Here is a 22,956-nt window from a genome sequence, read left to right as displayed (position 1 = left end):
GATTAGCACGGTTGGCTACGTATGGTGCGAAAGAAGCTCAACGTACATAGTGCGGCGAACTACGGAAGTTGGCATTCTCATTCATGCAGGTCGCAAGTCTAATTCTAGCTTCCTGCTGTGGTCTGCGGTTAGGCACAAATCCTTGCCATTGGAAATCCCGGGACTCTGCGAAGAAACATTTACATACATCTGTGAAATAAAACTACACGAAGGAGGCTCACTCACAATCCACTAGACGCTACCAGAGCAGTCTAGTGGCCAACCATCTTTGGAATGTATCTAACTAGTTGTCAGTCTACAGCAGGAGTGGGGGACCTATGGCCCATTCCCGCAACTTTATGTCATATGTCCACAACCACTCGAGGCCTGCCACGCTTTGAAACGGCCCACAAACGGTATTTATCCATCATTTAAACCCCGTTTATTTTTTTTGTTCAATAGAGTCCGAGGATGAACTTCAGTCGGAGGGTGAGGATACGGATCCCGGACAGCGCCGCTTGTCTGCACGGGGACACGGGGACAAGACGCGGCTGTCCCAGCTGGAGGAGCTACAGTACCAGCTGACATCACAGGTGGCGTTACAACATACAAATAATAGTATTGAGATTTATTTACCCGAGACAGTCTCGCCAAGTCTCAATACAGGTAGTCCCCGACTTACGATGGAGATGCGTTACGACGACCCCATCGTAAGTCGAAAATATCGTAAGTCGAAAATGGCCTAGCCTACCCAGGAGTCTTAAAGAATGGTGATAATTTAGCAAAACAGAGCAATTTACAGTACCGTACTGTATAAACTATATGCGTACAGTACATCCCGGCAGCGTCCCAACGTACAGTATCATACCTCTTACGCTGCTGCGTTTGCCTGCCGCGCGAAATGTAAAATATTTGACAATTTTGTCATATCGCTATCGCCATCGTAAGATCGAAATATCGTAAGTCGGACCATCGTAAGTCGGGGACTGCCTGTACTGTTTTTAGGAGGGTTCTGCTACATTGCATTCTTGGCCAATTCCTTTATTAAGGAGTCTTTTGCTTCATGCGGGAGGAAACTAGTACCCGGAGAACACCCACCATGCGTACAAGTGGAAGAAACGCGATGGGTTCACAAACCTACACGCCGACTTGTTGTGCTGCTATCTCTTGACCATCTCGCAACCCAAAGGATGTTGGAGCATCACAAATGTCTGTGACCCACCTACCCTTGCTTACCAAAGCACTGGATTACAAACATGAAAAACCACACCTCACTTGCTTAGTGGGTGTTTTTGTGCAGCAGAGGTCATGACTCCATAGTCAATAGGGTCTATAGGCTGGCCGCTGATGAGTAATAGATTCTAATATATATGCTGACACATACACAGACTTGTATAAAACAATGTAAATATCCGTAGAGTATTTAACAGACTGTTGGGGCAAGTGCTATATTCGCGAGCACCTATAAAGGCCAGCACGGAACAGCACCACGCACATCCGCCCTTTTTCTTCTCAGTGATGACTTGCACACCACTCCGGGTACTTATTTTAACGCTGAGTCGACATAGGGGAGGCTCAGCACCAGTTACGAGATTCTCCATTGATGTTGGCCGTGAGTGGGATTCAAACTCTGGTTGCTGGGTTTGTAACGCAGTGCACCGACCGCTATAACTGTCCCACGTGCACTTTGACACACACGCATGCACATACACTTACATGCACGCAGAAGAAAAAACCCAAGTGCACACCCGCACATGTACTCAGCTGCCGACACACATCCACTTAATTGCACATAGACAGATGGTGCGTATTCACCTGCAGGAGCTGCAGTTTGCCCAGCATTCCCGCCGCGTGCCTCCGCTCCCGGCGCCGGCCGACTCCGGCGAGACCGACAGGAGCAGCCTGACGGCGCCAACGCCGGCCCAGCGTGAGGTCAGTAGTGATGGGCAGAGGTCGCAAACGGGTTTTGTTTTCTTACCCGTACCCGGCCGCACCAGGGTCGCAAATGGGTACCCGTTCCCTACCCGTACCCTACCCGAAATGAGTGACAAACGGATACTCAGCAGTGACTCACGGCCTACCCGTACCCGTACCCGGCCGCACCAGGGTCGCAAACAGGTGCCCGTACCCGGCCGGGTATCGGGTACGGTACGGGTATCGGGTACCCGATTGCGACCTCTGGTGATGGGGACAGGAGAGATCAACTGTTTGTCGGCACTCGGGGTGTCACTATTTACGACTGTTATCAAATTGCTTGTTTATCCCGCAAGGTCTCGCTGAGTCTCAAGAATATTTTTCAGGAGGGTTTTGCCAAATGTTTGCAATTGGGGGCAACGTTGCTGTGTGTAATCCCAATTGAGTAATCTGCAGGTACGTTTTCAGCATTGGGCTATTTGGTCAATGCCAGTGACATTGTTTCTTTTGCTGTGGGAGGAAATCTAGAGAACCTGGAGGAAACCCAAAATGTGTAGTGTTTTAAAACTAAGCTTGAGGTCGCTGTTGACTATAATGGTTGATGATGATGATGACGACGACGACGGTGCCGGACGTGCTCCTGTCCAGGCACTGCTCTCGTCGGATGGAGGGGGCAGCTCGCTCCACGAGCTGTGGAAGATGCTGGAACAAGACGACCCCGGCAGCTCTCCCAGCTACGGTCAGTGCAGTCACATACCCACACACGCGTGCACATACGCATATACACAACAAGGACATATCCCCGTATAGCCTACACGAGCTCTTAGGGCAAGTGCTGTTAGTGATCCCCTCGCAAGGTGGGTATAGCGCATGAAGTGGTGGTGTGGCCATCGCCGTGCCCAGACACCTTTGCCTCCCCAATGCTGATATTCACACACTGCATAAGCTACGCATTTTAATGTCCAGTCGACCTAGGGGGGGCCCCAAACCGATTCAGTCACTACAGTACTTGGATTAAATCCGGATGTTGGTGCTGATGGTTGGTGGATCACACAGGTATCTTGGAAAACACTCAACGCTCTGCGCGATGAGGTGGCCAGGCGATGGCAGTATAGTCTAGAAAATTGGCCTGTGATTCTTTCTGTATAGCGGGCCATTGTTGAACCTCGCACTCATGGTGGGTTTTATACAGGTACACTAGTTTACTCCCATATGCCAAAAAGCTCACGAAATTACATTGGCCAAATATCCCACTTACAGGATGCGCCCTGAAACGAATCTCGAGACTCGGTAAAGTTTTCCTCGAATTAGTTACAGAGCTATTATTATATTTTGAGTGTTAACTCGTGTCCACAAGGGGGTGCTGTGTTGCTGTGCGTGCTGTCAAGCATTTATCTTTTTAACAAGGTAACGCCTCAACGAGTCTCTGGACTCGTTTTCAGGAGAGTTCTGTCAGTAGGCGGTCATGTTGCTACGTGTAATCCGAATTGAGTAATTTGCAGGTATTTTATTTTTGCATTGGGATGTTTAGCCAATACCAGTTAGACTACACGTGTGTTTTAGCTATGGGAGGAAACGGACACAAGCAGATTAAATGCATGCAGAAGAAGAGGAAAACATAAACTCCACTTAGAAAGATGCCCGAGTCCGGCAAACAACCCAGGGACTTCTCACTGTGTTAATCATTGTGCCGCCCTGTGCTTTAAGAAACCAACATTGCAGTCATGAAATGTGAGCTCACCGAGGATAGGAATTAAAGTTGAGTGGTTAACCGCAGGAGTTTCGAGCCAATACTTCAACAGAGTCGGCAGGCGTTGAGTAATGATCCAGCCAATCTATGATGCAATGCATTGTCGTGATTTTGTGATCACGATTCGATTCAGCAGTGGTTTATCTTTCAGAATCAGAATCTTTATTCCGGAGAAATCCGATGAGCTCCGAAGCTCTTTTTCACAGATGGCCTCGTAGGGTCGGGTCAGAAAGTTACTCGTGGTGCATGTGGAATTTGTATTGGTTGGGTAATGTAGTTTGCTAGGCACCACAGTGGGAAGTGCTTTCTCCAAAGATAAAATGGTGAATCTCCCCGCAATCTCTCCCCATGCCATGTTGGTCATGGGATTTGTTTGACCATACTTCACGCTGATCACTGGGGGATTAGCGAAGAAGTGGGCCAGGATTTGTTCATATGTATCACTCACCACTCAGTTTAGTCATAGCTTGGAACCAAAGTTGGGTCTCTTGGTATATCGCGCAGTGCGGGAATTACTGTGCCACTGCTCCACCTGATAATATATTCTGGTGCAATAAAACCACGATCTATACAGGTACAAAAACAAACTAGAAATTAATTCAAGACAATTGCATGGGCATAATATGACTTTGAAACCCCCCCGCCCACCTCCTACGCATTTCCCATGAATATGCTAAATTCTTCTTGATATGCACATTCTTTTTGTTAAGGCGCTCTTCTTGCACCTCCAACCCAGCATATATATAAGCTCCTAGCTTGGCAGTGTCTCATTCTTCACCTGAAGACGGCTGCTTGCGTTGTAGCCGAAACGTCGTGAGAATTATTTTATTATGTTTTATTTTTATTATTTTATTACTTCCCTTCTACGTGACTTTACCGAAAGAACCAAGAAGATGAATCCCTGCAGTCACGAAAGCTTTAAATCGAAAAAGTAACAATGGATTTTATTGATTGTCATATCTTGCATCTCTCATGGGTGGCAGTGAGAAATGCTAGAGGGATGGAGTTCTAGACAGTGGTGACAGCGAGGAAAATTAGAGACGTGCTCACAACCTGTAACCGTTAGCAATAAACTATAAATGCAATACTCTTTTGGTTTTTTCGGTAAAGTCACGTAGGTAAAATATTAATAAAATAAAATAAATGAAAACAACAACAAAATGTTTTACCTATGTGACTTTACCAAAAAAAACAAAGAGTCCGAATCCTTGCAGTCACAAAAGCTTCAAATCTATAAATGCAATGTTCCGCACCTCCGATTTAGTATGGTTGGCTCCGTACGGTGCGAAAAAAGTTAAACATACAATGACCCAAGTTTTATTCCTGGCCTTGGCTAAAATTAATGGTGAGTGACACCTAAACTGATTCTGTGCTCACTTCATCAATGATCCAGAACTAAGGATGAGTTGGGATTGGGGGGGGGAGTATAAATAAATCGTGAGCATATCTCTCAAAGGGTAACAGCCATAGCTGCTAGCTTGAGGTTTTTAGACACAAGCCAACACTGTCCTAAGGCAAAACATGTTCTTGGAGAAGCTGGTTGGAAGTGGTAGACGTGTAACAATTCACTCCTCCCTCCACCCTCGACGAATTGTCGCGATTCGGATTGTCACGATTCGATTCAAGAACGGATACTCTTCATCTCGTTTCTGCTGCCTCGCTTGTGTTTTCTTTCTCGTGCGCTCCATCTTGTGTTGTTGTTTGTTCTGTCCGGTTCATTCCATTAGCCTCGCGGTGTTAACATTAAGCGCGACTGACTGATTTGTACGCGACGCATGATTCGAATTGGCTACCGTGAATGTAAGAGTCTGTTAGAATCGAATCATTATGTATCTAGGAAGTGGGAGGTCTCAGGAATGTTGCTCTACCCGGCCTCAAAGCGTCACGCCACCAGTCTCCACAGTCTCACACCCGCCCCCCTGACAGAGATGCTCCTCCTCGTCCTGTTACTTCTCAGCTGCAGCAGCAGCAGCAGCTGCTTCTAAAGCAGCAGCAATAGGAGGTTCTGCAGAATGACCTTTTGTAATATCGGCATAAACATGCGCAGCAGGAGGGACAGAAGACTCACCTGCCATTGACCTTCAAATTCACCGCTCCCTGAACTTACTACAGCTTCCACCCATCTACCCCCCCTCCCCCCTATTGTTATCCGAAATCACCTGGACTCTGGACCATGGCAGCCTGACATTTTGGCTGGATATTAGTGATGAGTCGCCTGGCACGACACAGTAGAGTTGAAAGCAGCAGAAACCAAACCAATGATGAAAAGGGGCACAAGCAGCAATATGGGAGTGGAGCACACGAGCCAACCAAATGCTAGAATTAGTCCGAGCCCCTAACCCTATCCAATTCGCTTACGGGTACAAGTTCTAACTCTTAACTCTCTTACCAGCCACAAGTACGAGCTCTAACATGAACACAAACTCATCATCCACTTGTATAATCCCGATCCAAAATCAACAAGCCAATTGGCCACTCATACTAGCCCTCCCATTGACCCGAACCATCTAACCAATTAGCTGTGAGTATTAGCCCTCCTGTTGACCGTTAACCCTAACCTCCTCACCTGTGCCCCTTCACCAGGGCCGATTTCACTTTTGTGTTCGCATTGCAGTTTTGGTGCTCACTGCTCTGTGGCTTCCTCCTCTATGCCCTTGCCTCTCATGCCATGCAGTTTGGTTGTTAAGGGTGCAGCCCTCCATTTATAAATAAATATATTCTGCTTCTGATTAATTGCTCACGCCACTGCTGGCAAGAGCTCCTCCAATAGAGGGAGCTCTAGAGAGCCCCTCCAGAGGCTATATGGCCTACTCTTCCATGCTGGGCAGATGTTTTGGAAGAGCTGGGGGTGCCTACACCGTACGCCACTACACGCCACTTACTGACCGACCGTGGCGTGTACCCATTTATACTGCTGAGGTGAACAGGGGTGGTGGGGGGGGGCATATTTATGACGTGACCATCGTTTCAACTCGCACTGAGACCTCTGTATTGCAAGTTCGCAGTGTGCTAAGCATTACACCACGGTGGCCTCGGTTCAATTGGGGTGTAATGATTCATCACTCAAATTTTTTTTATGATGGTACGTGCATTTAAGAGTGTAAGCATTGATGCCCTAAAATTCAAATGTAGTACTCCTATTTTTACGTGCTTCTTGTAAATTCTGCAGACACTAAGAAATTGAAATGCACTTCAAAGCCACAAGTAATGTATTCATGAATCCGATAATCCTGATCCCTATTCGTGACAATTCTTTGAATCGTGGAGGGTATGAACTATAGGCATTATATATATATATATCTTTTTCAAGGCAATTGATTGAAACAAACGGGACAGAACAAACGAGATATAAAAAACGCGACAGATGGTACAGACAAAACAGACAGAATCAGAATCTTTATTTAGACTGGAGGAATCTGGAGCTATAAAGCTCTTTTGCACAGATGTCCAGACATGAAAGATGACACAATACTAATAAGACGGTCCAAAAGAGTACTAACCAAATAGGGAAAAAAATATTGATTCTTCAATGGAATCGTAATCCAAAATCTGGACACTGGAATAGCAGTGGAGATAGAGGTACATTGGTAAGATTCTTACTTTACAACATGATAATAGCTACTGCTTTACATAAAACAGCATATGAATCATAAGGAACAAATACTCGCACGCATGATTTCCATCGCATTTCACTATTGCAAGAACTGATTTGAATCGATTAATCATAATGTGCCGAATGACAAGAGCTACCCATGTTCCTGAACTGAACTCTGCCTGTTCTTACTTGCAGCCCCCCCCCCCTCATCCTCTCAACCCCTAACCCTCACCCCCTCTCAGCATATCGCCGTCCTCATCCCTCCTAACCTCAGACTGGCCGGGGAATATAGGGCAGAGGGGCTGCGTGGCACAATGCCAGACCAATGATCCCTCTCCTCGATGTGGGTGTGTGCATATGTGCCTGGAAACACAGTGTTCCAGATTCACGAGTTTTTTGTTAAATTTATTTTTGGGGTGGTGAGAGGGGACGAGAAACATGCCGGTGTTGCATCGCCAACAACGCCGCAGGTCGCTCTCCCCACCACCCCCCCCCCCCCCCCGAACACTGCTGGGGGGGTTTCGGCTGTTTCGAGTGGGGTGTGAACACGGAACCAAGGTGTGAAAGTGAACAAAAAGTTAAAAGGCAACATTCATAAGTGAGGAAGCGGCTGATTGTAGAGAGTACAGCGTAGCAGCCAACCAACGAGACATTAGCACTCGACCTAACCTTGTTAGCCAACCAAACACTACATCGAATCCCACCCATAATGGACAACCAGAAATTAGACCTATGTCTAATCATAGAAAACTAGAAAACCACTCCCTAAAACTACCAATATCCCCAAGCATGTCTTTCAGCACAAGTAAGCGAGGCCCTAGATCTAATATTAACAAATCCCTCCATATTGTTATCCATACTCATAACCATAATTGCCCAAGCAGCTCCCTTGCATTGGCCCCTTTAATTCTAATGAGCTAGCCAGTCCACCCTAATAATTAGCCATTCACGTAATTAAGTAGCCAGCCAGATCCTAGCACTAGCTCCACCTGTGATCATAACCCTAACATATTAGCCACCACCCCTGAGCCGAACATCTAATGAACTCACTAACTAGCCCATAGCATTAATCCTACCCTGCTCCTAAACCTATCGAATTGGCTAAACAAAAACCATAGCTTGAGCCCTCTTCCTAAATCCAAAATCACAACGAGCCGACAGTCATCTCCTCGTACTCGCCCTATCCCTGACCCTAGCCGCAATCCCTAGCCCACGTCTCTCGTCGCATCACGCGGCCCCATTTTCACTTTGTGTGCTCGCGTTTCGCTGTTTGGCGCTGGGATCGCACCTTTATTTAATGAGCGCGTTTGTGCAACGGCGGCGGGCGGAGGCGCGCGTTATCGTCACGCACGGCGGTGTTGTGCAAGCCTTGCGAGCGCAGAGCGTGTGGGGTTGTGCGCGTGGGTGCGAACCTCGTGGTCGCGATTTGACGCGACGTTGCACGGCCGTTACGCAACGATCGCGCGTCGCCCCACCTCTTGACGGCGTGTGCCGACTACTGGCCACCCGGGTTCGATCCTTGACACTGCGGGTGTGCTATGCGATTGGATATTTGTATGTGTTAGAACATGGCCTTGGCTTCCTCCTCGGTCAACCCGGCCCCAAATCAAAACCAAATCGTCCTGAATGTGCCAGATTGCGCAAGCTAAGCCCGGATGAGCCTGAATTGTTCTTGGATGCGCAACCACCATGTGTGTGACAGCTGTTATAGGCCTTGGGGCCACATGGTGGGCAGCTGAGGGCAGTACACCAAAGTCCATTATTGTACTGCACTTCCGTGTTCTCACATATATACTTTCCGCCTTCATAAACCTGCACTGACCACCGTGTTGAATTAGAATAAAATAATTCCCACCGCAAAGAACATGCATCTACAATACTTTTGATAGTAGACTACAGTACATAATTATTCAAGGTGTTGTAGTCTTGGGTTGCATGGTCATGAGGAGCAGCGCAGCAATGGATTATTGCATCTGTCATGTGTGGAACATGGAGTTTTTCTATCATATATGCATCGTGGGTTTTCTCTAAGTACTCCAATTTCCTCCCACATGAAGCCAAACTCTCATTAATGCATATGCCAAACATGTTACACACAACCCACAGACACACACTTGCTCGCATATTAGTCGTAACTTTGTTCAACTTTGGAATTCCCTCCCATGGTCTCTTATAGCCTCGTACAATTCCAGAAACATTTTGCATTACTCTTATCAATTACAGCTTTGACAGTGCTATTTGTTGCTGCCCGCCTGGCGTTTTTGTGTATTTTGGGCCTGTGCTCAGTGACTACGTTCCAAAAAAGCAACACACACACACAATCAAACACACAGCAGTGTCTCCATACTACGCCTGCCTTTAAGCAAACTTTGTTGTCATCTGAGCCTGGGTGTCGCGTTTGGTGAGGAGCAACCACGTGAACTGGGCGAGTGACGAGGTGCGTGTGGCTGGCTACGAGGCGGGTCACCCACCACTCCGGGGCCGGCCTATTGCCGTCACCAGAGAATCTCGCTCTCGCTGTTTGTTTACGAGCTATTATAGGGAGTGCAGCATAACTAGCGTGGACACACGCAGGCTGGAGGAGAGAGGGCAGGTTACTGGGACAGGCATTTGAGTGACACCCAGAGGTTGGCGACCAAGGGGAAAACATAAAGCCACTTGGTGGTGTCGTATTTTATTGTGTCGTGAAAAATACATTTCAGTGGTGAGATAGCGTAGTCCCCGTGCACGATGTGTCCCTGCGTAATGAGGGGAAGGAGGCCTTGAAGTCAAATGATGGCGATGGTGAGACTTGCAGGTCAAGTTGTCCACTTTAGAACGGCTGTGATATCTCGGAGAAGGAAGCGATGGAGAGGTATGGGGTGGCATCAACAAAATTAGCCATGATGATCTCTTCATCTGGACAGCATATGACTTTACACTCCCATATTAAAAAAATTATGGGGGGCTAAAATGTACCCCTTTCTGTGTCCCCTGCCCCCCACCGCAAATTCCCCCTCTGTATACGGTGACTACTCTTCCATAGTCAAAAACTTGAGGGGATAAGATGTGGCTCTTCTGTGCCCCCCCCACCTCCTCCCCCCACTGTGTCCCCTGCCCCCCACCGCAAATCCGCCTTCACCCTGTACACAGCAACCCCATTCATCAAGGCTACCCAGTTGGCAGCGGAGCTAAGATCAGTGACGCTCATGGGAACACGAGGGGACAGATTAAATGTCCGCCGTAAACATTTTTTTAAAGTCGGGAGTGCATCCTCGTTGGCTAGGTGTGTGCTCATCGTCCGCGGAGGTCCTGAGACAGAATTGGATATTCCACATTCCTATGACGGGCATGGGTATATACATGAGAGAGATAACTTTTTTTATTGACTGCTCACAGAGTGGTGCTGATTTTATCGTGCCCGAAGTTGTTTGGGTTGTAAATTGATACAAAAAAACTAAATTATCGACAATCTTTTTCGGAGTCGATAAATGATGGCAAACATCATGAAATCGGTAATCGACTCCAGTTCAATTTTAGTGACGCTTGAACGGAGCGGGACGTTGAAACCGCTCGTCGCGTTCCAGCGTGGATTGGCCGGCGACAGCCACCGTGAGGCACCAGCGGCAAGGCCCCATCGGTCACCGCGTGGTGCGTTCCAACAAGACACACACGGCTGGACATTTATTTTTATTCTTCACTCATTTAAATCAATGTAGAAAATCATATATTTTTTATATCTATTTTTGCATTTTATTTTTTTTATATATAACGCTAAAATAAATTACATTCACAACCATAAAAGTAATAATGGATGGAGTCATTCCCAGGCCGGGAATTGAACTCACCCTTCATGTTGCGAGTCGAGCGTTCTGTGTTGAACACTGAGATAGTCCTCTCAGTTGTTTTGGCTTGGAAAATTATGAAGCTGAATTTATTTACTGAACAATTTAAAAGTAACCAGAGGAACTCATCGTTGGAAAATATTTATTTTTTACAAGAATTACTTGCTAAAGTGCAACTTGATTGACTAAACAGACCAAAATGGGGTGTAGAATATCGTTTATCTAGAGAATTTTGTTGGGTGATAAACGCCAACTCCTAACTGACAACCATGTTTATCATGTTGCTTTCCATTCCCAATGCACCTGAAGAGGAAAGTTTTCAATCGGTATATACTGCCAGCTATGGCACATTGACCAGAAACAGGGACACCGACAAAGAGAATGCCACAAAAGCTGAAAAGGGCACAGGAGCGTGGAGAAATGTATTTTTCGGAATTACATTGGGAGACGAAAAGTGGAGCATACGTGTATGTATCCATAACAGAGGTTTTTGGGTGAGATCGCGTAAAGATATAAATGTGTCGTTAAAACCCGCCACCACATGACACGTTTATATATTTGTAATAAAGGACTCGACCCTGGTTCTGTCTCCGTGTCCTTTATTTGGGTTCGCGTTCTCCTTCCCTCACGGCACTCCTCCTGAGACTCTCTGCCTGGCAGCTCCACAGCTGCCTTCGCTCCCGTAGCCTTCCGCGCTCCTGCAGCTCCGCTGCAGGCTCTTGGTGCAGCCCTCTGGCTGCTCTCACAGCAGCTCCACCGCTGCTCCCTGTTCCTCCGTGCTCGGTCACCGCTGGCCGGCGGTGCCGAGTCTTACCGTGTGTGGCGATCTCGCCACTCCCCAACCTCAGCCCTCCGTGGCCTCTGTGGCTATCTCGCCATCTCCAACCTCAGCCCTGCGTGGCCTCTGTGGCTATCTCGCCACCTCCAACCTCAGCCCTGCGTGGCCTCTGTGGCTATCTCGCCATCTCCAACCTCAGCTCTATCCCCAACTCTCTTCCACCCCGCTGGCTGGCGCCGTCATGAGCCCCTCAGCCACCAGGCTGAGGCACGGCGACCACCCAACGTGTTCACCACCCTTCACTCCCCCGACTGACCCAGATGGCTTCCTGTCTCCCCGCTATAACTTCTCCCCCACGTGACCCTGACTCCTCCCTCTCGGATCGTCATATCCGCCCCGCCCATTTACGCCCGCATTACATATTTACGCGATCTAACCCATGATATTGGTCGCGAAAGCCTACGTGTTATACGTATGTACGTTGAACTTCTTTGGCACCGTAGGTAGCCAACCGCGCTAATCGTAGGTGCGGAACACTTGCGTCGGGGAACAAACGCATTTCAGAGACCACATTGGCTGTTGAAAAATTGGGCGTGAGTTCAGGCAGCACACGTGGCTGGAAGGGACCATGGCTGATCGACAAGACTTGTGATGGAATGGCAGCCAAAGAAGAGAGCTCGCCTGAGAGCAACACCACCGCAGAGATGAAGTGCTGAGATCGGTGAATAGTTGTTATTATTTATCCAGGAGAGCCTCGCCAAGTCGGAGAACTTTTTTTCAGAAGGGTCCTCCCTTGGGTTTTAACCTTAAGATTGTTTCAGCCAATTAATAATGATTGTGCTTGCGTGCGAGGGAAAACCAGAGCACCCGGAGAAAACCAACACGTGCGAGAGGGCAGCACACTCTATCCCCGTACAGATGGCGATGAGTCCACTTGCTGTACTGCCGTCTGCCCGTGAGCCAGGGTATGGTACCTTGTCACCCGTGAGAAGGGAGTTTCACGTTTGTGCGATGGACCAACCCATTTCTCCACAGTGCTGGATAACAGACGTGTGCCACCACCACCCAGAGAGAATCACAAGGGCCATGAGGGCTGGCGACGGCATGGAGCGGTGGATAGACCACATCTGCTGCTGATGACGGAGGTGCTGGTTTTGCATGTTCAAGCAATGAGGAGCACCGAGTCCTCTAATGAAGCCAAGCCATGCCGTTGTCCCGCGTAATGTAAACGGCAAGGGGCGGTGTGGGGGTGGTACTGGGATGTTTATCGGGGCAGAGCGAGATGGCGTTCTCCGGTTGGATACGAACGGCCGGGCTTTGGGGTGGGGGTGGTTCTTGTGATGATGGCGCGATTGTTGAGCTGAAGGTCGGCGTGAGTAATGCGTGTGGGAGAACGGGCGACTGTGCGGGCCCGGCTTAAGAGAGGAAGTGAGTGGTGGTTGTGATGGGTATGGTGATGGTTAGGGTGTTGTGGAGGTGGTGATTGTCGTGGTAGGGTTTAGATTCGTAGTTGTCATTAGGTGATGTTTTATGGTTTTAGTGGTGGTTGTGGTGCTTGTGGCAGTCGTGGTTGGCGTGATATTTGTGGTGGAGGTGGTGATTGTGGTTGCCTGGTGTTTATGGGGTAGTGGTTGTGGTGACGATTGTGGTTGCAGTGATGGTAGTAGTTGGGATGCTGACGATGGTGGTAGTTTCCAGTGGTGATTGGGATGGTAGTTGGAGTGCTGGTGGCTCTAGTTGAGTTATAGTGGTGATGGTATTTGGTTGTGACAGACAGATCCATGGTGTTTAGAGGCAAGGCTGGGAGCAATGGCGCAGTGATTTGTCAACTGCACTACACTCAACCTGGCTTGTGATCCCTGGCTACGACACATTATGAACGATATCCAAACATTCCTGATTCTTCTGTAGCCCGACTCGGCCAAACAAATGAATACCCTAGTGCATTCTGCAGTCCATCGCACCGTGTGATCAACGATAGCCAGGTATGTCCATAATACAGGTTTTTTTGGGTTAGATCACGTAAATATATAAATGTGTCGTTAAACCCGCCACCACCAGACAGCCAATTAGTAAGGGTTGTCACGTAAACAGAACATGCCAATTCGTTACTAGTGCAGCACACCGGTGTGTTGGAGAGCCAAGCCACATTTACAATCTGAGTACGACGTTTTGCCAGTAATTACAACTAGCTTCACCAGGCGACAGCCAGATTTGTGGAGAAATTCCCCCTATTTCGTTCCTTAAATAGAGGGGTAGATGTGATGGCGTCACTTGTGTGTCCTTCTTGCGCGAAGTGGGGGAGAGATTAATGACTGCATATAAATGACAATGGGTATCCATTGGCGGTGTATCGTCTTGTCCATATCATCTTGTCATGTACCATTTTCCTTAATATATGCCCCTCCCCCGCCAGAGTGTTTGGTAGGGTGCAGCAGTGTTGTGAGTGGCTGAGGCTGTATTCTTAGGTTTTTTTCGGTAAAGTCACGTAGGTAAAACATTTAAATTAATAAAAATAAAATAAATAAAAATCACGACGTTTCGGAGGCAACACAAGCTTCCGTCTTCGAAACGTCGTGATTTTTATTTTATTTTACTTTTTTTTTATTTAAATGTTTTACCTACGTGACTTTACCGAAAAATCCCAAGAATATGAATCCTTGCAGTCACGAAAGCTTCAACTCTAGAATTAATGGGTGAGGCTGGACAATGAAACGGGGCGACCTGTGAACACACTAGGCTCGCTCGCTCCATTGAAATAAAAACGGAAGACAATGGGGTCTCTTATGTTGACCGAACGCGGTGAGCGTTGCTTTCGATGACGCCTGTGACGCGGCGTAGCGGGGCGGCGTGTTCACACGCTGAACCCATTGGCTCAAGGGCAATGGCTGTTAGCGAATGCCTATTCAACATCAACATCATCATCGGCCATGGTCAACCCACTGAGGGATGAAGGCTTTATACTCTTAGTTTTTTCGGTCAAGTCACGTAGGTAAAAAATTAAATTAAAATTAATAAAAATACAATAATAATAAATCACGACGTTTCGGAGGCAACGCAAGTCTCCATCATCAGGTGGGACCGTCACAGCCAGATTTGCTGTATCAAGTGAGGCAGGGATTCCAAGATGCAAGTTCTTAAATACAAGTTAAGGGGGAGGAGAGGGGGGGAGCTTATCAGAATGTGGTAGCCAATGAATGGAACGTATCGGGAAGGAGGGGGGGCTAAAAGAGCACGAGGTGCACGTAGACATGGACGTGTTTGTGCGCAAGTCCCTGTTGGTGCGCATGATAACGTATTGGAAGGGGGGGGGGCTAAAAGAGAGCACGAGGTGCACGTGTACGTGGACATGCCTGTGCACAAGCACCTGATAGAAGAGAACGAAAATGCCCAGTGTTGGCTGACAATAAAGAGAGTACTGTTAAACGCTGGGGAGGTTAACACTCGGTAAAGTTAAATAGTGCCTGTCAGATAAGATGGTCCAAAAATGTGTAGTTAAATCTTTTTTGCATGGTTAATAACATCTTTCCAATGATTACTAAGTTTGTACCCATCATCACGGTTGAAATTATGTCTGTGTTTGTTTTTCACCTTGGCTTTCTCTAAGCTGCCACCATCTCTCACTATCCTGTGATATAATAATCCGCCTAGCACCTGCACACGAGCTGATTCCATCACTCCGTCTCCTCAGTGGTTGATTCTCAAGTCGCGTTCCTTGGCTGCCACCCATTGTTCTTGACCAACTGCCATCATGCCTTCAAGTTATTAATGAATTATTAATGCATTATTTGACAGTGGTGTTCAAGCACAATAAACAAAAAAAACCTCAACACGTCCATCAATAACACTGTGGCCTCCGAAGAAAAATATATTATAGGTGACGTTTTGGGCAATGGCCTTCTTCATAGCGCACAACTTAGAGGCCAGAGTGGGTAATAAAATGTGGAGATTGCACATTACATCGTGGAGCCTAATTACTTTTTCATATTTTTTGATGACCAGTTTTTAAAATAATTATCCAAAGAGTAATTGGATGGTCTTGTGGTTTAGCAGGGAGCTAGCTGTTTTGTGTCTTCCAATGAGCAGGCTTCTGGCGCGAAGAGGCGTTGTGGTGTCACAAGATGTATTGAAGTGTTGAAGAATGTTTTTAAGAGCTCTTGAATGCGTGGACAAAGCCAGAATGCGCGAGGAGGCCGCCGTATGTTTGTAAGGAGCCTATTTGGCACCGTGGGCAGTCGGCACGGAAATCGCTGCCGGCCTTTGCCCGTATATAATTGGTACAGTATGGTGCACATTGACATTTTAATAGCGTACAACGCAGCGAGGTAGATCTTGTGCAGAGGTTTATCGCCGATTCTATTTCGTCCCAGAACAAAAAGGGGAGGAAACCACCCCCCCCCACCCACCAAATGTGACATTCAAACGGAGCTCCCAGCACCATTGTATTCCCACGTAAATAATTTCCCGTATAATACTGCCGTGCAATATTATACGTTTGGTCATGGGCATCGTGATTTCATATGAAGCGTGGATTTTCAAGGCGGTTGGATGAGCAGGTGAGCCTTGACGCCTTGTTTATTCACATATTGTTTTTAATTATTTTGTATTTTACACGCTTTTATTTAACTCACTCTGTCTGTTATTGTTGTCGTATCCTCAAATCTTGTAACTCAATTTTAACCCACTTCCCAATGTGGTATCGACTGCAAACTTGGTATACTTATGTCATACTGTTGACAATACCATATTCTATCATAAAAAATAAACAAAAAATGTTAACTATCTTTTTACACGCTTTCTATGAATTCACTCTGTCTGTTGTTGTCGTATCCTCAAATCTTGTAACTCAATTTTAACCCACTTCCCAATGTGGTATGGACTGCAAACTTTGGTATACTTATGTCATACTGATGACAATACTATATTATATCATTAAAAATTTTAAATAAACATTTTTAAGTCATCTTTTTATATCTTATGTTTCGCCTTGGGTCTAATTGTCCATGCTCAACTCACGTTGGCTGTAAATCACCACAGTCCCTTACGTTATGGCAAGCCTCGGGTCCACTACCTGGAGTCGTGGAGTTCTGCCATTACTCGTACGGTACATTTCATTAAGGCGTGTTTAAAAAAAAAAGTATTCTTAAATATTACTTATTTATTCAACTTAAGGTTTAAAGCATATGTGCATTCGTCTTGTCTGTCTGTCGATCCACCATAGCCCAGGTGCCGGGATACGATGCTGGGAGGGGGGGCTGGGAACTTGCACAGGGGCGGACGCATTGTAATTCCTTGCGTGACCAGGGCCTATGCCAACCACGCTACGCCACGAGTTAACTTTATAGGATTAGGCACAGCACTCTCCTACCCCCCCCCCCCCCCCCTCCAATGCATGACATGAAATCCTCTGCCCCATGTGAGCGAGAGGCATCAATGCCAAACAGGAGCCATCCACTTAGGGGGGGAAAGGGTGGGTGATTGGTTGGTTGAGGCGGGTGCATTGGGTGGTTGGGGTTAAAATGGTGGGGAGGCCACATTCACGAAGAAAGCTCCTTACGAACCGCTCGGAGCCACTTGAGATTGGAAGGGCTGCAGCGAACACGCGGCACGGTCCGATTCACTCTCGATTCAAATTCAAATCAGACGTGGCGGGAGGGCAGGGGAGGGGCGCTGGAGAAATGGCTTGGGGCACAGAGTTCGCAGAGTGTGGGGGGCATTGAGCTATGGGGGTGTGGGAGTTATGGGGGCATTGGGGCACAGGGGGCTGTGTCGGTGCACATGGTACGAGGCATGAGAATGCAGGGCTCAGTGACACAGGGTACACAAGAGGGGGGGGGGGGGATGTGGGACACGGGTACGGTGGCACAGAGGCACAAGGCACATGCTCCTAGGGCACAGGACACAATGTAGTGACGTGGGAATGGGGTAAATTACATTTAGGGGGCCACATAATTATAGGACATGGGTAAAGGTGCGGATGGGTGATTTTGACTTGGCTGAATGCCTTTCTTTGACCCTCTGAGACTCGGGCATTTCGACTGGTTGTTGAGAACCCTGTGATGAACAACTACAGAGTTGTCGTACTAGAAGCATGAGAGTGGCGCTGCAATGACTTCAATAGAGCGCACTTGAATGTGACTTTAAATCCTTTTTTCTCACTAATCTAGGCCTGCAATAAAATAGTGCTGTAAGGCTGTGGGTGTATGTGCAAGAAACGCCCTGTTGACTTTATTATTTTGTAAAAAAAATATCCATAGCGGTATAGAGTGAGTAGCTAGCATTCGGGAGATCGTGAGTTCAAATCCTAGTTGGAGATTTGCTCAGCCCATCATCCTTCTCGGATCCATAAAATGGTCACCACTTTGGGGGCGAGGTGGGGGGGGGGGCAAGATAACAGTGGTTGTCGTATGTGTAGACTCACTTCCGCCGTAGGAATGTGGAATTTGTACCGCTCGTTCAGGGGCAGTAAGAAGGCGAGATGAGGAGCATCAGAGTCCCACGATGTTCATTTGAGTAGGAAATCACTTTGGCGCTATTCCTTACCCCTTGGATATCCCTTACCCCTGAGCTGTTTTCCACCCACTTTTAAAAGGTTCACAAGTGACCTTTTTGTTAAATGACTTCCTCTGTTCAGAATATTCATTCATAATTTAGTGATGCTGCTGATTTCTTGGCAGTTGCACACAAGCCCAGTTAACAACAAAAAAGCACTTTTTTTAAAAAAAGCTCTTCCTTAGAAATATATATAACGGTATTTCTGGTCAGGGTAATTCTCCAATTATGTGCTATGAAGAAGGCTCATTCCCCGAAACGTCGACTATTACAGTATATACTTTTTCTTTGAAGGAGGCAGTGGTATTGATAGATGTGATGAGTGTTTTGTTTTGTTTTTACTCTGTTAAGAATTGCTTCTGGTTACTGGCAACCAAAAGCAGAACATGAATCCTGCCCAACTAGGCTGGAATCTTGGCCAAAAATCAACACCACGAGTGGCTGCCCTTCTCCTGTCTGCTCACCACAAGGCAGCAAAACACAATCTCAGACGAAGTTTGATTAAGATTTTTTTTTACAATATTTTAGGCAATTATAAATGTATAAAAACATGTTTTACCATAACCCTAATATCAGAACCACCACGGTTTAAATTGTTTGCTATGGCAGTGCATCTTAATAAAAACAACATAATAGCTTTCACAATGATTACAAGACAGCTGCAATTTCCACTAAACACACATCTCGTTGATTTGTGAAAAGAGACCGAGGATGACATCACAAAACAAACAGAGCAAACAGAAATAAATGATAACACGTTGGGGTAAGACATTCAGTGAACCACTCGATGGATAGTCGCATCGTAGGACCATGAATGTGATGGTCACAGTTGTTGAGCACAGACACAAACACCAAGCGGCCAGCAGCAAACAGCACCCCATTATCACAGATAAGAGTGTAACACGTTTCTTAAATTGAGCTAGGTTATTATAAGAGCTTGGGATAAGAGACCATGGGAAGTAATTACAAAGGGAAGAAGAGCATAGGGGGAAGTGTTGTGACCTTCAGTGTGGTGATTAAACGCAGCCGTGTGGATGAGACTAAACACACTTGGGTGACTTCGGCTGCGTTATTAAGATATATCGCTTGTATTGGAACTTTGCTGTGGAGGGGGGGAGGGGGCAGCAGAAGGATTGGCCGTTAAGTATTTCAATCTTGTACGAAGCAAATTGGCTCTCATGAGAGAATATATCAAGAGAAATCTCGCCTCGAACGAGTCCACTCGATCTTGAGAAAGCGCGGGGTGCGTTCAGTCCTCGCGCAGCGGGGCTTTGAGACCCATTGCCGCCGTCGCACAGAGGGGGCTTTGTGTGCGCGGCGCTGCGTGGTTCTCACGCCAGCGACGCTCGGCGAGCGGAAGAACGGGGCCCCCCCCCCCCCCCCGAGGAGAGAGCTGGGGCGAGTGGCCAAGCCGGCGTCGCGAGGAGAGGAGGGCATGTTCTGTTCAGCCGCGCAACGCTTTTCACCTGCTCGCTTTAAAAATACTGTGTGCACCCGCCAAGCCGTTAGCCGAGCCGGTAGAAGCAACGGCCACTTGCCTGGCTTGATGCTGAAATAGGTATGGATTGTTTGAGTAGTGAAAGGTTTTGGAAAATATATATGGGATTGTGATTTAAAGCTTTCGTGACTGCAGAGATTCATATTCTTGGTTCTTTCGGTAAAGTCACGTAGAAGGGAGATAAAATAATATAAATATCATCACCTGATGACGATTGCTTGTGTTGCAGTCGAAACGTCGTGAGAATTTGTATTGTTTTATATTTATATTATTTTATTATCTCCCTTATACGTGACTTTACCGAAAGAACCAAGAATATATATATGGGATTGTTAACAAAACAATACTATTTTAAGTACTTAAAAAAGTTATCCCACTTACCCAGAATTGTTTTATTTGTATAAGTTTAACAAGGATAATAATAATTTACAGCGCTTTGTCAATACACTGAATTAATGACGTCCCCCCCCCCACCACGTGCTGTATCAGTCACGTGAGTCGTTTGAGCATACTTCACCACGCTGCTCAATGCAGGTTGGCGGATGGGTGGGGGGACCAGGACCCGTTCAAATGTCCCTCGCCACTGATGTTAGCCATGGCCAGGAATCAAAATAAGGTCACCAGGTTCATAGTGCAATACACTAACCACTGCGACCACCACAAAGAGCGGCAATTATTGATTTGCTTTCCTTGAAGACGGGTGCAGATATCACTCGCCAATGACATTAACCATGGCTGATAAAAATTTAACTCTCCAGGTCAACGGTACAGTCTAACATCAACCCCAGTCAAGGGTTCAGACTTTAGGTGAGAATCGAACTCGGGTCGCCAGGTGCCCAAGTGCACCTTTCTAACCACGGTGACCGCTACAAATAACAGACGAGGATTCACATATCGCTCGCTACCGACATTACCCAAGGCCAGGAATATCATTCATGTGACCAGATCCATACTAACCACTGTAACCTCTTTGCAGACAAGGGTGCAGCCCGTCCCTCGACCTCCCGCTCGCCCAGATGCCCTACAGCCACTGCCGTCACCGGGGAGCCCCACACCCCGGAGAAGCCCAGTCGCGACGCGGGGCCCGAGGAGATTGCAGTGCGGGCGCGGGGGCTGACCCCGCACGCCCGACCCCGAAAGGTGGCCGGGCGTAACCCTTGGGGTGACTCGACGAATTCATCGGGCAAGCCGCGCACACCGGGACGGGGACGGGTGCGTAACTACAACGTGCGGGATTGACACACCCACGAGGTGGTTTAACCGACCCGCCAGGTGGGGGTGATGATCGGCTGAGCGGACATGGCTAACTGATGAATCGGTGTGTGTTATCATCGTTACATTCCTCGGACCAGCAATAACAAGAGAGTACAACACTGAATTATGCTCACGGGCAATGGAAAACGCTTTTGCGTGCTGTTTTAAAAAAACAAAACACGATAACGGTTGTAATACTGTAGATCTGTCTCTGAAAATAGATTTTAAAAGTGATGTTTCTCAGGATGGAAGAGTGGAGATAAAAAAATGCTTTTTGTGTTCTTTTGAAAGATTGGTAATGTTGAATTTGCCTTGAGGGTTTGTCTGTGTTTGTAAATGTAGCAGTACAGTTAACTCTTGATTATCCGTGAATGGATTTACCGGGTTGTGGATTAATCATGCTTGTGAACAAAATAAATATTTGTGGCGTGCTGGTTTTATCGGTTGTACTACTGGCTGCTCTTTACTTGTCGACGGTTAGCGACTCGGTGCCCACATGACTGCAAACACGTCAGCAAGAAAATCGATTACTTTAAGAAGGAATAAAAACAGATGATGCTTTCTGTCCTCGTTCATCCCCATTGTACGTAGGAAAATAATTTATTATTTGGTTATTTCGGTAAAGTCATGTAGATGGAAGAACATTTATAATAATAAAAAAAGTAATAATAAAAAACTAAAAACCACTAATGTAGACTGTAGCCTGGTCCTTAACCTCGGTGAGTGTACTGGCAGTCTATAATGTAGAATGTAGCCTGGTTTTTAAGCTGGTGAGCGTATTGGCAGTCTATGATGTAGACTGTAGCAATGGTTATTAACCTAAGTGAGCGTACTGGCAGTCTATAATGTAGACTTATTTTGGTTCTTTCAGTAATAAAAATAAAACCAAAACCACGACGTTTTGATCGCAACAGGAAAAGGTTGTGGAGCTAGGTGCAATGATTGCCTGGCGGCCCTTTGATTGGTGTAGACCCGCTGCGTTGGCGTTGATTTCTCCTACATTAACTACCCCGACCATGCTGCTGACACACTTGGGCTACGCCCATCTCTAAACCTTTATAAAGAGTTTGCCTTTAGAGGCTAACCCCCCTTTTCCTGATGATGACCGCTTGTGTCGTGATCGAAACGTCGTGGTTTTTGTTTCTATTTTTTATTTTTATTACTGAAGAACCAGAATAAGTCGACATTATAGACTTATAGACTGCCTGTACGTTCACTCAGGTTAATAACCAGGCTAAAGTCTACATTATAGACTGCTAGTACGTTCACTCAAGTTAATAACCAGGCTAAAGTCTACATTATAGACTGCTAATATGCTCACCAGCTTAAAACCAGGCTACATTCTACATTATAGACTGCCAGTACACTCACCGAGGTTAAGAACCAGGCTACAGTCGATAGTATAGACTGCCAGTTCACTCACCCAGCTTAACCATTGCTACGTCTACATTATCGACTGCCAGTACACTCACCAAACTTAATAACCGGGCTACAGTCTACATTATAGACTGCCAGTACACTCACTCCGATTAAGAACCAGGCTACAGTCTACATGAATGTTTTATTATTTTTATTTCACACGTTTTGCGTTATCCGTGTGGTGCTTCATCCGCCCTGGTCATTGCCGCATTAATGACCAGGGCGGCCTGATGGAATCGAACTGTGAACCTCTGCAACAAGCGACGAACATGCGCCACCGCTTGGCCATGTCACCCCCCCCCCCTAATTGTATAGCAGTTGTATTTATTAATTACCCATTATCCTCAACAATAGTACGTGATGATTTTTTACAATGTTGCTGTTTTGTACTGA

The 22,956-nt window shown here is 46.8% G+C and overlaps 1 protein-coding gene across 1 annotated transcript; it reads left to right on the top strand.

The window, feature by feature from the left end:
• Window positions 1-21: 21 nt before the first annotated feature.
• On the top strand, window positions 22-21,769 carry LOC133347887 (uncharacterized). Its single transcript, XM_061560614.1, has 5 exons — window positions 22-49; window positions 442-572; window positions 1,801-1,911; window positions 2,542-2,632; window positions 20,867-21,769. Exons 1-5 carry the CDS (start codon window positions 22-24, stop codon window positions 21,127-21,129), a joined length of 624 nt encoding a protein of 207 aa, XP_061416598.1. The 3' UTR covers window positions 21,130-21,769.
• The last annotated feature ends 1,187 nt before the right edge of the window (window positions 21,770-22,956 follow it).

This window comes from Lethenteron reissneri, chromosome 3 (assembly GCF_015708825.2).
Source record: "Lethenteron reissneri isolate LAM-NWPU_2019-01 chromosome 3, ASM1570882v1, whole genome shotgun sequence".
NCBI classification, from domain to species: domain Eukaryota; kingdom Metazoa; phylum Chordata; class Hyperoartia; order Petromyzontiformes; family Petromyzontidae; genus Lethenteron; species Lethenteron reissneri.
The sequence above is the reverse complement of the archived record's forward strand: the minus strand, read 5'-3'. Positions and strand labels throughout refer to the sequence as shown.